The sequence below is a fragment of the Aythya ferina genome (genome assembly GCF_964211825.1).
Source record: "Aythya ferina genome assembly, chromosome: 2".
Lineage (NCBI taxonomy): Eukaryota > Metazoa > Chordata > Aves > Anseriformes > Anatidae > Aythya > Aythya ferina.
The window spans coordinates 118,395,120-118,409,562 of NC_140297.1; the positions used below are offsets into that span (position 1 = coordinate 118,395,120).

The 14,443-nt window shown below is 40.2% G+C and overlaps 1 protein-coding gene across 8 annotated transcripts in view; it reads left to right on the top strand.

The window, feature by feature from the left end:
* CHST9 (carbohydrate sulfotransferase 9) overlaps positions 1–12,941 on the top strand; it is a 95,290-nt gene extending 82,349 nt beyond the window's left edge. For 5 of the 8 annotated variants that reach the window (XM_084511901.1, XM_084511903.1, XM_084511906.1 and 2 more), the window contains 2 exons: positions 6,938–7,009; positions 11,400–12,941. In XM_084511901.1, the coding sequence (XP_084368027.1) occupies positions 6,938–7,009; positions 11,400–12,497 (1,170 nt within the window). In that variant the 3' untranslated portion in view covers positions 12,498–12,941. The remainder of the gene's footprint in view (positions 1–6,937; positions 7,010–11,399) is intronic. The other 3 variants (XM_084511904.1, XM_084511907.1, XM_084511908.1) reach the window with 1 other exon arrangement.
* The last annotated feature ends 1,502 nt before the right edge of the window (positions 12,942–14,443 follow it).

A 14,443-nucleotide genomic window follows, 5' to 3' on the forward strand; every position in this document is an offset into this window, starting at 1 on the left:
GAATTCCATGAGGTTCTAGATTACCCCCTTCTCAAGTCTGTCGAGGTCCCTCTGAAGAGCAGCACAACCCTCTGGTGATATCTGATAGAAAAATCAGACAGGAAGAGTTGTTCAGGTTTGCCCTGCACATAATGTTTTGTTTCTTCCACGTTGATCACGGTTGCTCCTGATACCATTCTTAGTGCATTCTTAGCAAGGATTAGAGAATGCAAAAGGCTAAGAATAAGGTTGGACACTGAGCACAAGTAATGGAAGAAGTGACATGAGGTTTGAGCAGTGAAACTTAGAAAGGGCTGGGAAGTTCAGTTGCAATCCTGACTGACTCTGAGCTTTTTGTCTGTCCCTTCTCACTCTGTAAAATGGCAAGGTTTTTTAATGTTAACCAGAAATTAGGAATTACAATATTCACATGGGGTAGGCAATTATTATCTTTCCTTGTTTTGCAGACATTGAAAAAATGAAGCATGAAGGTCAAAGGACTTCCTCAAAGCTACAAAATCAAACACTGTGGTTCTGGCCCATGCACCTGCCCTTAACCACAGGACTGTCCTTTCTATTCATTCCTCTGCTTCAGAGAGGGACTGTGGTTAACTAGTTAGCGTTTGGATGGTGCACTTATCATTTGTAACAATAATGGCATGCATACCAAGAGGACTGCTAGACCAAAAAACTTCCACAGAATAAACAGTATTTTCTCTTACCTGTGATAAACAAGAGCTATTCTCCTCCTGTGAAAATAAGATGTTACATTCCACTTAGTATGAAGGAGCCTGCAGCAGATAATTCCATTTGTAAATTCACACCCTATTTATTCCGTGGTAATTCATGAATGTAATCAATTCTCAAGTATAATATTTTTTTGTAAAATTGAACACATAAATTTGTTTAAAAGTATATGAATGTAGGCAAACACAGATTTGAGATATTTGCCGACCTAGAATGCAATGTACATTCATATTTATTTTTTATTTACCAATAAAGTCATCTAATTTGAATGAAATGCTAATTGTGATTGAGGGGAAAATGCTTTGAGACCTCTAGAGATCTTACTGTCTTTTCCAAAGCAATTTGGGGGAAATTGAATTCTTCATGCCTGAATATACATTAATATTCTTCTGAACCTAGTTTCATTTGAAACTTTTCTTACTATTTCTAAAAGAGTTTCTAAAAGAGCAAGATGTCTTGTTTATTCTGGAAGATAAGTGTGTTTATCTGCAGACAAGATGGAAATGGATTCAGTTTACCAGCAAAAAATCCCTATGGATCTTACCACAGCCACTAATGTGAGAAATATTGCCGTGGATGCAAAGGCTCAACATTACATTACAGGCCTCTCTTTTCCAAAGGGATTTTTTTTTATTATTTTTATTTTTAGAGGTGGGCAGGGAGTACATTTATTTATTTGTCTTAATTTTTATGTGTCTGTGGATGTAAATGCTGTTGATTCCCAGGCAAGACCTGTCTAGTCATACTGCCAGGTCATCTCCTTGTCAGTCCTCCTGTGATAATGTTTGAGACCAAGGCCAATTTTAGACAACTTCAACATGGTCACAAAAGGAAATCAGCGGTGTGAAGGTGGACTAGCTAGTCAGAAGGGAAATTTTGACCTTGCTGCGGGAAATGCAGAAGGTCACATCCCAGTTCTGTGTCCATTTCAGGAGAGGGCAAAGGGTTGGCCAGCAAGGAATGCAGGTGGTGAGCCACCACATTCACGTTGACCACTGCCATTGGTTGGATACAGGCAGGAACTGGAAGTGCTGTCCTGGGAGAGGATAGGGAAATACCACTGAAACCCCTACAGAACTAGGCCATCACTTGTCTTGCTGCCTGGAAGAATGGCTTGTTGAACAGCTTGCTTGTATCTTAATTTCTGTAGATGAAGTAATTCCTTTAAGTAATTGGTTGAAAGGATTTGGTACCCTACTCAAATTCCTTTGGGTTTACAATCACGTTGTTTCACAATATAAGCCATTCTCTTTGCCACATTTTTATCCCAGGTATCATAATGGGCATCCAGACTCCACATTTGGCTACTCAGAACAAACATCTAAGCAACCATTTAATAGCTATTATCTTCACTGTAGTTCGTGAGGGCAGGTTAGGAAGGAAACTGAAGTACTGAAATTCAACCCAAGTCCAGGTCCGTGATAGCCTCTGCTCATTTGTCATCTCCCAGTGGAGGCAGCTGAGCCCTGTAGTCTTGTTCCTCTGTGGGTGCAGATGTGTCACAGTATTGGCAAGGCTAAACATACCTTGTCACTTCTTATCTTGGTGTGGTGGGAACCCACAAATGGCCATTTTTCTGGGAAGTCTCATGCCTGCCAGGTTGGGCTGCATAAGGCACAGGTATGCTGAGAGATCTTAAAATGGCATTGGGATATCTGGGAAAACTGAGTCAGTGATTCCCTGAGATAAAGAAGTCCATGGTTTATTTTCTTCTTCTGCCACAGGAGATTCAAGACTACAACTTCTGCTGCCTCTAAGATCTGTGTTGTATCCTGCAGAATTAAACTAGGGAGAGAGGCTCACCCACATCATCATTACAGCACTCCCTGGAGACAGGGTTTCAGTCCAAGCTTGCATATTTGACTGATCTCCAGAGGTAATGCCCAGGAGTTAGATCACTCGCTGGGGGGAATAGATAGTGAATCTCCTCATGGAGATGGTGCCAAGGGAAACCAGGTTTCCCTGGTGCAGGGTGGATACTGGTCAACAAGAACCAGGATATGGTCCCTAATTCCTCTGGATAAGAAGATGTTGGTGTCTAGCCTCTGGTGTCAGCCCTCTTCTTTAGGGAGGAAAATTAGGGAAGAAAATAGATGTTGCTTCAAATATGAAGTGTACTTAAGAATGCCTGTCTGGCTTAAAATAATTATTTATTTTCCTCTTCATAAAATGACTGTGTATATGAATTTCCATGTACTTGGAAATAACGATTTTGAGAATTGCATGTCAACAAAATAAACTGTTTAGATTATTTGATTTGAAACTTCTGTGCTTTAAGTTATGAGAAAGTAGGCACACTGACATTGTTTAATGAACTCAAATAAGAAACAATACGTAATATTTTGAGATTACCTGTCATTTTCAGGTTTAAACTTCCTACATGCAAATAGTAAACCTACCAGTCAGTGGAACACAAGAGTCTTTTGTCTAATGTTCTCCTTCATAAAACAAGTATAATCTTAGTTTGAGTCTGTTGTGCATTTCAGGTTGTTTAAGCTGCTTTACTATGACATTGTTCTGTACAGCTATCAGTGAGTGCTGAGTGAAGATTTCTGATTACTGATTGAAGTGGCTGACATAGGCTCTATTACGAGTCTGCACAGGAGGAGGACTGAGCTCAGAAATAAATACTGATGGAACACACTGGGCTACCTATTCCCGAAATAAGTGTGACTGTACAGGAATGAGGCAGGGCTAAAGATGACCAAGGTTAAATGGTCTGTGATCTGAAATTTGCCTTTAACTAGCAGACCATTTTAGTGAAACATCTAGAGACAAACACGCTGTGCAAACTGGATGCAGTCTCTTTCCAACCACAAGCTGTCCGGGCTGTAATGTCTCTGTGCTTGCTTACAAGTCTGTAAAGTTACACTGGGAAGAACCAGCCCCATGAAATTGTTGCCAGAAAGTCAGAGTAGTAGCATCGACATAGCACGATACAGAAGCCAATTTATCACCACTATTGATCAACCTTGACAGTGGTTTCTTTATTAGTAACAAGGGTGGGTGCTTATTTTTGTCTTCAACACTTGATTGCAGCTGTCTTGGTGAATCTTTAATCTGTCACACAAACTTACATGGCTTTGTTATTTTCTGATAACCATGGCATTTTAATTGGGACTTTTTTGTTTTTATTAACTGTGCCTTGATCTTTATTATCCATCCCATTTTGAGCATGTTTTAGAGAACCCACATGTTTTGACTGTGAGGGTGGAAACAGGAGGGAATTAATTCCAGATTTGAACAAGAATTGGCAAGTAAAATTAGAGATTAATTTCCTTCATCCAAGCTGCTGACCATATGAATCAGCTTGCTGGAGTGGCTGGTGCAGACTGTCTTGCCTCATTACCATGGGTGACTTAGTACTTTCTGTACTTGGAGACATGAGGCACAGAGAGGAGGGGAGCCCAATGCAAAGCCTTCAGTATTGTATCTGTGAGGGTTCTGAGCACAGACAAATGTGTTCCTCCTGTTCCCTTACTAAATGGGGACAGGGCTACTACTATGGTCTTGATAATGTTGCTGTTCATCTTACCCTGTTGGGCCTCTTCGCTTTCCCAATGACCCATGGGTATGAGTTGTTCTCCAAAACCAGCTCTGTACTGGTGCTGTTCTTTAAGATTTTTCCACATCACCTCATTCCTTGACACTGGGCCATGCCACATCAAAAAAAAAAAAAAAAAAAAAAAGAGAGAGAGAGAAGAGGAAAAAAAGTCTTTCCCTCTTCCCTTTTCTTCCTCACTCATTTTGTCTGTGCCCTTGCCACAACTCTGAGTCAGCCTGCAGTGAGATGCCTAACTTTCTGCTAATAGATTCAAGAGGCAATAGTCACCAATTCACAAAACTGTTTTGAAAAGCAGCACCCAAAATGGCTGGTATCTGTTAACAAACTTATTTTCAGTATTTCTTTCTTACTGTGATAAGTTGTTCTTGTTTGTATCTGACTTTGTGTTCACAAGTACCTCCCTTAAACCTAATTGCATTTCAACTACAAAATACAAAGTTTGCTTCTTCGTTAGTCTCTTCAGGAAGCTCTGATCACCTCACGTACTCATTTCTGGTTTCTCCTTTCCCCAAAACTCATTTAGTAATCTTAAAGGTGATTGGTACAAGTACGTATGTTTTAGGGATACACATAACATAGGAAAATGTTCTGTCTATTAAATTTTTGCCTGTCAGGCTTGTGACTGATGACTCCACGTAAGAAATAATCCTAGAACTTAATCCAGATGAAGCATTAAGATTGCTGCTATTTTGTGACCTTTTGAGAACTGCAGGGACAGAAAGAACTATGAAAGTCCAAAGCACAATCGTTTCATTCTTCCTCTTTCCTAATGGAATTGTGTATAAACCACAAAGTGACATTATACATGTCTGACAGAAGGACTTCCACTGAACTTGCAGTGTTCACAACGAATACATATATCACCTGTGGCTCATGAGGAATGCAGCAGTGATGATTTGCCTGGAATAAATTAGATAAGCCATAAATTCATTACTTTGCTGGGAGAGGAGTTACTGGTGCCTGTCTCTGGAGTAGCTGTTCTAAGCACAAGTGATGAATCAAGAGGTTTATCTGTAGTGCACAGAAGGCAAAGCATCTCATCAGCATCTCACGTCACTTGTGGCCAGCCTGTGTAGTTTCTCCAGTGGGAGCTCCTGTAGGGTTTTTCTTCACTCAGCAATGTTAAACTATGTAGTTTCTATGCTATGAGAAAGTTGTGGGCATTTTTACTGGTTAGGTGGGGTAGCACTGCAGTAGAGGAGTCTGGCCATTATGAATTATGCTTTGTAAATGCTCTTTTAACATAAGTTAAGGATATTCCATTCTTTTGGCAGGCTTAAGAAAACTTGCACATTCATGTATAAGTATAGTTCTACAAGTTTTTACACTTAAAGTGAGTTATTAACAGCTGCAGGCTTCACTGGCATGCTGGAGATGGAGTCATGCAAAATTTTCATCATATTTCAACTACATAACAATTCTGAATCATCTACCACAATCATGGACCTCTACTGAAGAAATCCTCTTAACTGTACCCAATTATGTGGAAAACTTGGTATTTTAAGCAATAATATATATATATATTACTTTTTCAAAGACTCACACCTACCTACAATGAGAGTAAGAGGATGTTTCTTTTAAAGTCCTTCAGTATTGAAGCTGCCTGCATCTAAAGACCTAAATTAAGAGACTGATCTCCCTGTGTGAGTCAGAAAATGAATCAAAAAATGAGCCGTGTCTCTCTCTCTGTTTGTTCTCTATGGAGGGATCCTAGAGAAACAATGAAGGGTCTGAAATTAGATGGTCATTATAATACATGTATAATCCCCACATAAGAGGCACCATAAAGACATGTACAGTGAAATAAAATATTTAATGCTCTTAGTCCATGCTGAACTTTGACAGTGCCTGAGCATATCTAGTACCAAAGGACTGTGATGTAAGCAGAGATATGGTATGTACTCCAAGCATGTACTTAATACTCCTCTCATCTCATCTTTGGGGGGGAGGAGGCAGGCTTTGTTTCTCATGGGTAAATTTCTGTGAGTATGTACTGTAGAACCCCTGCCTGGGGTAGATTAGAAAACACAAATGCTCTGTCCTTCTAAACAATTGCTTTTCATAAATTTCATCAGAAAAAAAAAAGCAACTTGTAACCTGCTTTTGTCTTAAGGAATGGAGATTTTATCATCTTGGAATATTTATGTGTTTGCAGAGCACCCATATTAGCTGTGCAGTATAATACTGCCAAGAGAGTCCTGAGGGCACTCAAATCTGCAGCAGCCAAGTGCAAACCACAGTGGAAAGCAAAGTACAGTGTGCTCCCAGGTGATTTGTGCCATTGCTCCTGAGAAGCATCTTAAAGGACTATTTTAGCAAGCATGTGTTAGGACAGAAGAGATATTTACTAGATGTTGAGAACCTATACATTAAGAATGCCCACAACATAGGTATTTAGTAGCACAGAAAAGCACAATAGAATAGACTATTTCATTCCTCCTTTATTCTCTGTCCTAAGTTTTTTATTGGTCTCACTTAATTTTATAATTCCTGTTAGTAAAAATGAAGATCCAGCAGTAAAACGTTTAGGAAACAGCACTGTCTGCACTGTAGGCCATTAGATCTTGGTAAATCTGCTCTGGAATATCATCCTTTACAATACATCTTTTTTTTTTTTTTTTTTTTTTTTTTTTTTTTCGATGGCAGGATGCTGTAATTGCAAACTGTCTAGATGAGATCCCACCAGTGCATTGTAAAACTACCACAAAGCATAATTGGGTGAGTCTTAACCATTCTTAGCAGTAGTCATTCTCTTCTAACCCCATGATTTGCGAAGGTATTAAAGGAAAGGACAGCTTCAACATGCATAAAAGAAGGCATTGGTATTGGCTAGTGATTTTTACAGGAAGAAAGAATTCTTGTGTGGATGGGGGAGGAGCAGGGAATCTCCAGCAATAAAAGTGGCAGAAAAAAATCCATGAACTCATTAATGACCTCAGAAATGCCTTTTGTTTCAGCTGGATTGTCTGCCAGTAGCCAAATGCTAAACTAACACTGTGTTAAATTCCTTTTTTCTTTATATTTAAACTAATTTTTAAATCTCTCTTCTGATCTTGTCTAGCTAAAGGGAGACAGAGGTTATATGCATACTCTACTAAATTAGACTCTTGGCCATTTCTTAACTTTCTTTCAAATGTGTGCATGCAAATGAAGAACAAGGCACTCTGCATAATTACTGGCAAGGGTGCAACACTTCACTGGCTTCTAATTCTTGGATGAAATGTGCACAGCCTGCTACACAGGTTGTCAGCATGTCTCAAGGACAGACTTGCTTCTGTCCAAGGTGACCATCGAGTTTTTCTCCTATGCCAGGCAGCTAGTTCCCAAAACAGCTGCTCCTTAGAAAGACATAGATGGCCATCCCTGTGTTTGGACACTTGTCTGAAAGAGTTTGGTAAGACCATTTGCATGGAAAGGTCTAGATCCAGTAACTGCTACAGGATTATCTGCTTGCTGCCTGTTGTTGGTGTATGTTCAGGCATGTTCCAAAATGATGGGGCTCAGCAGCAGCTCGTGGACTGAACTGTTAAGAATGGAGGTATAATGGCCACATGTTGTTTTTGTTGCTGTTGTTGTTTTTTATTTGGTTTTTAATTGTTATTGGTTTTGCAAGTCTCTAGTCTTCCCATTCCTGATTCAAAAAATATATATATATATATATATAAATAAAACAGTCACTGTATCATGGAGATGTTCAGATCTTTAAGGTGTCATAAAACAGGCACTGAAAAATCATTGGCACCAAGAGGAAGCCAAAGACACCTAGTTTTGAGTAAGGCTAGTATCATAAAATATTAAAGTCCTTTCACAGCATGTGGCTTTCAGCTCTCTCACCCACGTAAGAGCAGTAGCAGTTAAATATGCCAGACTGCTAGGCAATTTTGTTTGAGAAATATGTCACTATTTATTCGACAATTAGTTAAACAGTTAGTTTCTCAAGAAAACTTTCTAGTTAAATGTCTCTCATCAAATACAAAGCCTGATTCATCCCTTCATTATTCTTACCTTCATTAGCTACTAGTGTCATTACGTAGGCAGGTGTATAGGCAGGTTTGGTAATTTTTATTTATCCATTTATTTTAGTTGGAATACTACTGTGGCAATATGACAGCCATTTATGCCTTTGAAAATTATCTCTATCTGTTCCCATTCTTAGAAGGAGCAAGTTACAGCCAGCATTTACTGCAAGCACACTATCCCTTGTGGAGCTTATAATAACATTTATTAGCCATTACTGTTGTATTCACTACGGGATATGTATCTCAATGAGAAGGGGAAGTGGAGAGGGGAAGCAACTAATAGTATTTTACATATTTAGATAATTTTTTTTGTCCTCAGAACTTCCCGTGTCATTGTTTTTCCCCTAGGTCTTTTTTTTTCCCCCTTTCTGTTTGGGGCTTTTTTTTTTTTTTTTTTTTTTTTTTTTTTCTCCCTGATAGATTCTTTCTTCTTTTGCCTCGTCTTGCTTGGAGGGAACCCCTTTCAAGTAACTCCCACTGTGCATATGTTGTTCCTTTAGGGTGTTACCTGAGATTTCTCTGAATAGTTCTGCCCATCCTTTTCTGAAGTCTTTTAATCCCATGAAAAATCCTTCAGTAGTGGTTCCTACAGCTGCAGTCATGGTTTCTGAGACTGAAATGCAGTCCTCTTCTGGTATCTCCTCCAGTTATCCTCTGAGGTTGGTCCTGTATCCCAGGTGAACTGTTTGAAGTGGAATAAAATCAAGACCACACACATTTCAGTCTTTCCTCTTTCATGCTCTCCTGGTGGAACCAAGGCATCTTCCACTGGTTCAGGATGGCAGACTGAATTCAGGAAGTGTATGGCTCTGAAGTGCATGGCTCATTTTTGAAGCTTTAATTACAAATTCAGATAGTTAAGCATCTTTTCCCTGAAATATCTCCTGAAATACATTATTAAATTTAAATTACATACCAGATGAAGTTATGAGGTACTACTGCCCTCTCCTGAATTTTATCTGGATTGGGTACACCATTCCAGCCACATATCTCTAGGAACTGTGTTCTATATTGTAAAATTCCCTAGATCCACATGGGTGAATTTAAGATGTTGGTTACTTGGTTCCTACCTCTGTTAGGAAACTTGTATTGTGTGCTCGATTTCTCTGTATCCCGTATTTTTCGTTTTCAGATTTTAAAGGGCTTCGTTTTAAGGTTCAAACGTTCAATTAATTTGTAAGTCTGTGGTTCTGCAGTAGCATTTGTAAGTTGCCATTACTGTGCTGCTAAAATTCCCATTAGACTCATAGGCATCTCCTGTTTTACTACTAGCACTACCTTCTGTTATTATACACTTACCATTCTTCTGAAGTCTTTCCATCCTAAAGCAGAAGGGATAAACCTCTAGGCACATGTGTTTCTTCTGTTTAAAATAATTAAATATTAGAAAACAAAACTAAAAAATAGATGATATTAGAAAAACAGACCAGGCCAAATTGAAAAATTCAATTATCCTTTTGTAGTTCTCAAAACAGCAACATACACTCTCTCTTAGATATATAAGTCCTGCATGGACTTATAAAAAGGACTTAAAAGTCCTTTTTTATTTGCTTTCACCAGTGCTAAAATGATTTTACTCAGTTCAATAAAAGCAAAGACCTGATAGTCAGTGGTTTTTGGCAGTACTGAATGGCCTGATCACCTGGGTTTGTTTTTGTCACTGGAAATTACTACACAGCAAGATAGGCTAACTTTTCTTGGAACTGCTTGTTTTTCTGTAGGCTTTATTTCAAACTGGAATTGAAGTTGTGTTCTCTGCGTTACCATTTTTTACATTATTCCTCTAAATTGTTAACAGCCTTATTTATTTGAGTCAGCCTATGAACTTTCCCATCATCCCAAATACACACTTAGGGTCTGCCAGTCCACAGATCAACTTTCCAGTAAATGTTTAATCAGTTTATCGCAAAAGAATCTTTTTGTACAGGTTTCCAAAAAAGTTAGATGTAAGATGTACACAGTTCATGTATGGGTGTCCATACACATGTGTACAGCCATGTGTTTGGCTACCACAAGATGTTTAAAAAATGTTTAAAAAACTATTGAGCAGTATCCCCTCTCTGCAGAACTGTAGTAAAAATAGTAGGTATATAAATGTCCCAAGGCTGCAGACTTGCCTGCTGAAAGAACAAAAGCTATACAAGCCTTAGTAGACACAGCAGAATCCACTCAAGAACGCGAGAGCAGAAATAATTAAACTGCAAGAAGATGTTCAGTCAGCTTGCATGATAATTTGGAGAATTTGCCCACAAAACACAGGTCTGAGCTTTGCCATTTCTACAGCTCATGGCCTGCACAGAAACTGGATATTAGAAGAGGTGTTTGAGAGGAAAGTCTCATCTTTTCACATTCTTTGCAGTGTGTCTAGTTAGTTGATGTCATTAATGTTGATGTTTAAATAAGTCAGATGCAATAAGCACTAAAAGCACCTATTTTGCCTTATTGGCTGTGAAAGCAGCTAGCTCAGGTGTAGACAAATTTGTATGGCAAATTATCTTATGTTCATGCAACCCAGTGCATGCCACTTCCATGATCTATCCATACAGGGAAAGGAAGAGGATGTTTTTGGAAGAGGGATTTTGTCTGTCCCTACACCGCACTCAAACCTATCCTCCTCCAACTATTTAGGAGCCCTAGTTTGGTCCTGGGGAGCAAGTGGTCCTGGAGCCACTGGGGCACAGGAAGACTGCTCCAGCACCCAGGATATGTGCCAGCAGCGAGCTCAGGTGTGCCATGCACTTTGGAAAGCTGTTGGCAATGTTAAATTCGACCAGTGCTGTCATGAAGGGAAAATGTAATAGGCAGAGAAAAGCACCTGGCCACCCCTACCTGGACTATCAGTCTCCCTGCGTGAATGTCTTCTGCTTTCGTAAAAGTTTTGGTATAAGCTATTTATTTTTGTAGGAAGACGTACTGTGCACTGTCAGGAAAGCCTCAGAAGCATGTATTTCAGTAATTAGCCCAGCTAGTTGCTAAACTAGCTGTATTGATCAACTGGTTTGAAAGGATTTGTGGTACTGATTGCGATGTGAATGGGCTTGGCTGTACTGTTGCTGCATTGTAAACTCTGTTTCTTTCAATGTTTGCAGGATTTCACACTCCCACCTCCGGGGACACAGAGGAAAGTGGTGCAAAGTGGGCACGTTCCTCCTGGCCGCAGTAGGCAGGAGATGGCCATCTCGGGCAGCAGGCACTGGCAGGGGAAGGCCGACCCTTTTGGTGCAGTAGCTGTCTCCTTGGTGAGCAGACTGTCCGATCAGCAGAAGATCAGCGAACCACCTCTCAGCCAGTTCAGAGAACTGTATTTACCCCTCACACTGCGCCCTCTGAACAAGACTTTGGTCAAGGGCGATGAGTGGAAGGATGTGGGTAGCACCCAGGAAAAGCGCAGGTCCTTCCTGTATGAATTCTGCCAGAAATACAACAGCAGGAAGAAGCTGCGGACACACCTCGTGCACATGGTGTCACGAATTTATGTGGAAGACAGGCACAAGGTCCTGTACTGCGAAGTGCCTAAAGCAGGCTGCTCCAATTGGAAAAGGGTCCTCATGGTGCTCAATGGACTCGCCACTTCCACGCGCAACATTTCCCATGATGATGTGCACTACGGAAAGCATTTAAGGAAACTGGACAGTTATGACTTAAAAGGGATATACACACGTTTGAACACGTACACCAAGACTATATTTGTACGTGATCCTTTGGAAAGACTTGTATCTGCCTTCAGGGATAAGTTTGAACATCCAAACAGCTATTACCATCCCGTATTTGGGAAGGCAATAATTAAGAAGTATAGACATAATGCAGATGAAGAGGCATTGAAAACTGGATCAGGAGTTAAGTTCAAGGAGTTTATCCAGTACCTGTTAGATTACCATCGTCCAGTAGGAATGGACATTCACTGGGAGCAGCTCAGTAAGCTCTGCTATCCCTGCCTCATCAACTATGATTTCATAGGAAAGTTTGAAACCCTGGAAGAAGATGCCAATTACTTTTTGCAGCTGGTAGGTGCTCCAGCTGAGCTAAAATTTCCAAAATTCAAAGATAGGCATTCCTCTGATGAAAGAACAAGTGCAGAGGTAGTGAGGCAGTACTTAAAGGAGTTGTCTAAGGAGGAAAGACAGCTGACCTATGACTTCTATTACTTGGATTACTTAATGTTCAATTATACATCACCGATTGTATAGCACCAGAATAGCTTCAGGCTTCTATTAGATATTTATCATTTTGGGATTCAGAACAACTACTTTGATATTACCTCTAAAAGGAAACAAAGTAACTGCTAAGTGGAGTTGTCTTGACTTACTGGAGGTTTTGTAAACTAGAGTGACATCAATTGACATAAAGTTATAGGAAAATGCACAAAAAAAGACCTGTAAACAGCATAAATTGCACTAAAATGCCTGAAAAAGCTGCTTTTACCATTACAGATTATATTGTGGAAGCGGTAATGCAGCCAGCTGTTGCATTATCCTACCTAATGTTCTTTTAATGGTTTAAGAAAAAAGCATTCAGAATAGCATGATATTTTTGGTGTGTCTGCTTTAGAAATTGTTTTTGAAACTATTTTTTGAAAGTATTTTTACTTTCTGTTGCTTATTAATAAAGAAGCATTGGCTAATTTTCTAAAACGTTTGCAGTGTTCTCAATTGTAAGAGTTGTTTTTTGGATTACCATTAGACTGTAGCTGTTTTTAGACCTGACTGTTTGTTTTACTGAAGGATGGTTTTGAATACAAATGCATAACGCTACAGATAACACAGCAGCTCAACTTTTCAGTACAGTAAGTTTGGGTGAGCCCTCCATCTAAAGACATAGTCCACTATGCCTTTTTGACTGATGTACTGTAAAAAACACACATGAGCCTCCTTTCAGAGAAATGAAATGTACATTAAAATTAACATTTTAATTTTACTCTGGAGTCAACTTCATGATGCATACCCTGGTCCCAGTGTTCAAGATAGTATTCATTTTTAGTGGTGAGGCAAAGTCTTAGGGTGGTGGCTGTGGGACATTATAATATCTGTACCAAGAAGCAACTTCATTGCTGCTGCTGTGACTGCTCTTGGTCTGCCAGCATCCGATCATCTGTCCAAGTCCCAGCAATTTGTTGCACGGAAAGTGCATATGCCTATCACCTACTAGTCCCATGGGCTGCTTTTTGACCCGAGCTTCCTGAAGTCACCATTTTGCTGTTCTTCGTGCCTTGTCAACACCTAGCAAACCCCAGGGGCAGGATGGATGCTGCAGTGTTAAATGGTGGATGTGTACTGGTGGTTAGCTCTAGAGGCAGTTGTGTCCAGCATCCCACAGTCTTGGTTATAAAATGTAATCTTCTCTCTTCCTCCTCTCTCCTCCCTTAAGTGCTGTGTGACCAACACATGTGGTCATTCCTGCAGTCCACAGCTGCATTCAATATGGCCAAGATGTCCCAGGAGGAGGAGGAGGAGGAGAAATCTCCTTCCAAATGGAGAATAAATAAATAAATAAATAAATAAATAAATAAAAGAATAGACACCTATTGTTTGTTTCCTGGAGTGATTTGGAACATTTTGCCCCATCATCTTCATATAGCAAACTGTAGAAGAAAAGGAAGCAGTTTGGCAGGAAACAAGAAGGTGAAATGTCCTTTTCCTCTGTTCCCAAAAACTGTTCATGGTCAGAACTGTTGCTGTCTTTTCCCTCATCTTGTGCAAATGTATGGCTTCAGTCCTTCTGCAGAAGTAACAGTGGGTCCCTGCTGACACACAGGGAGAGAGACCATTTCCTACATAACTCCCACTGCTTGTTTCTGCCTCAATTTCCTTCTCCGAAGAGCAGGAAAGCCACTTACAGCTTACACAGTGCTGGCGCATAGCCCCAGGCTCTTCCCATCTCTCCCTGTGGCAGGATGAGCATGCTCTGAGGAGGGAAGGTAGAAGCAGGCTGGGCAGCCAGAGGCAGAGGTGGTGCTGTATGGGGCTACCAGCATCTGCAGCAAAGCCATCCCATTCCCTGGGGCTGTGGAGCAAACCGTGAGGCTTGGAGAAGTACAGGTGTTCAGCACCAATGAGGAGCTCCATGGGTACCTCAGGTAGGTAAACGTGCACAGTGTTACTTGTGAGAGCTGTTGTGCTCAGATGGACCCACAGAT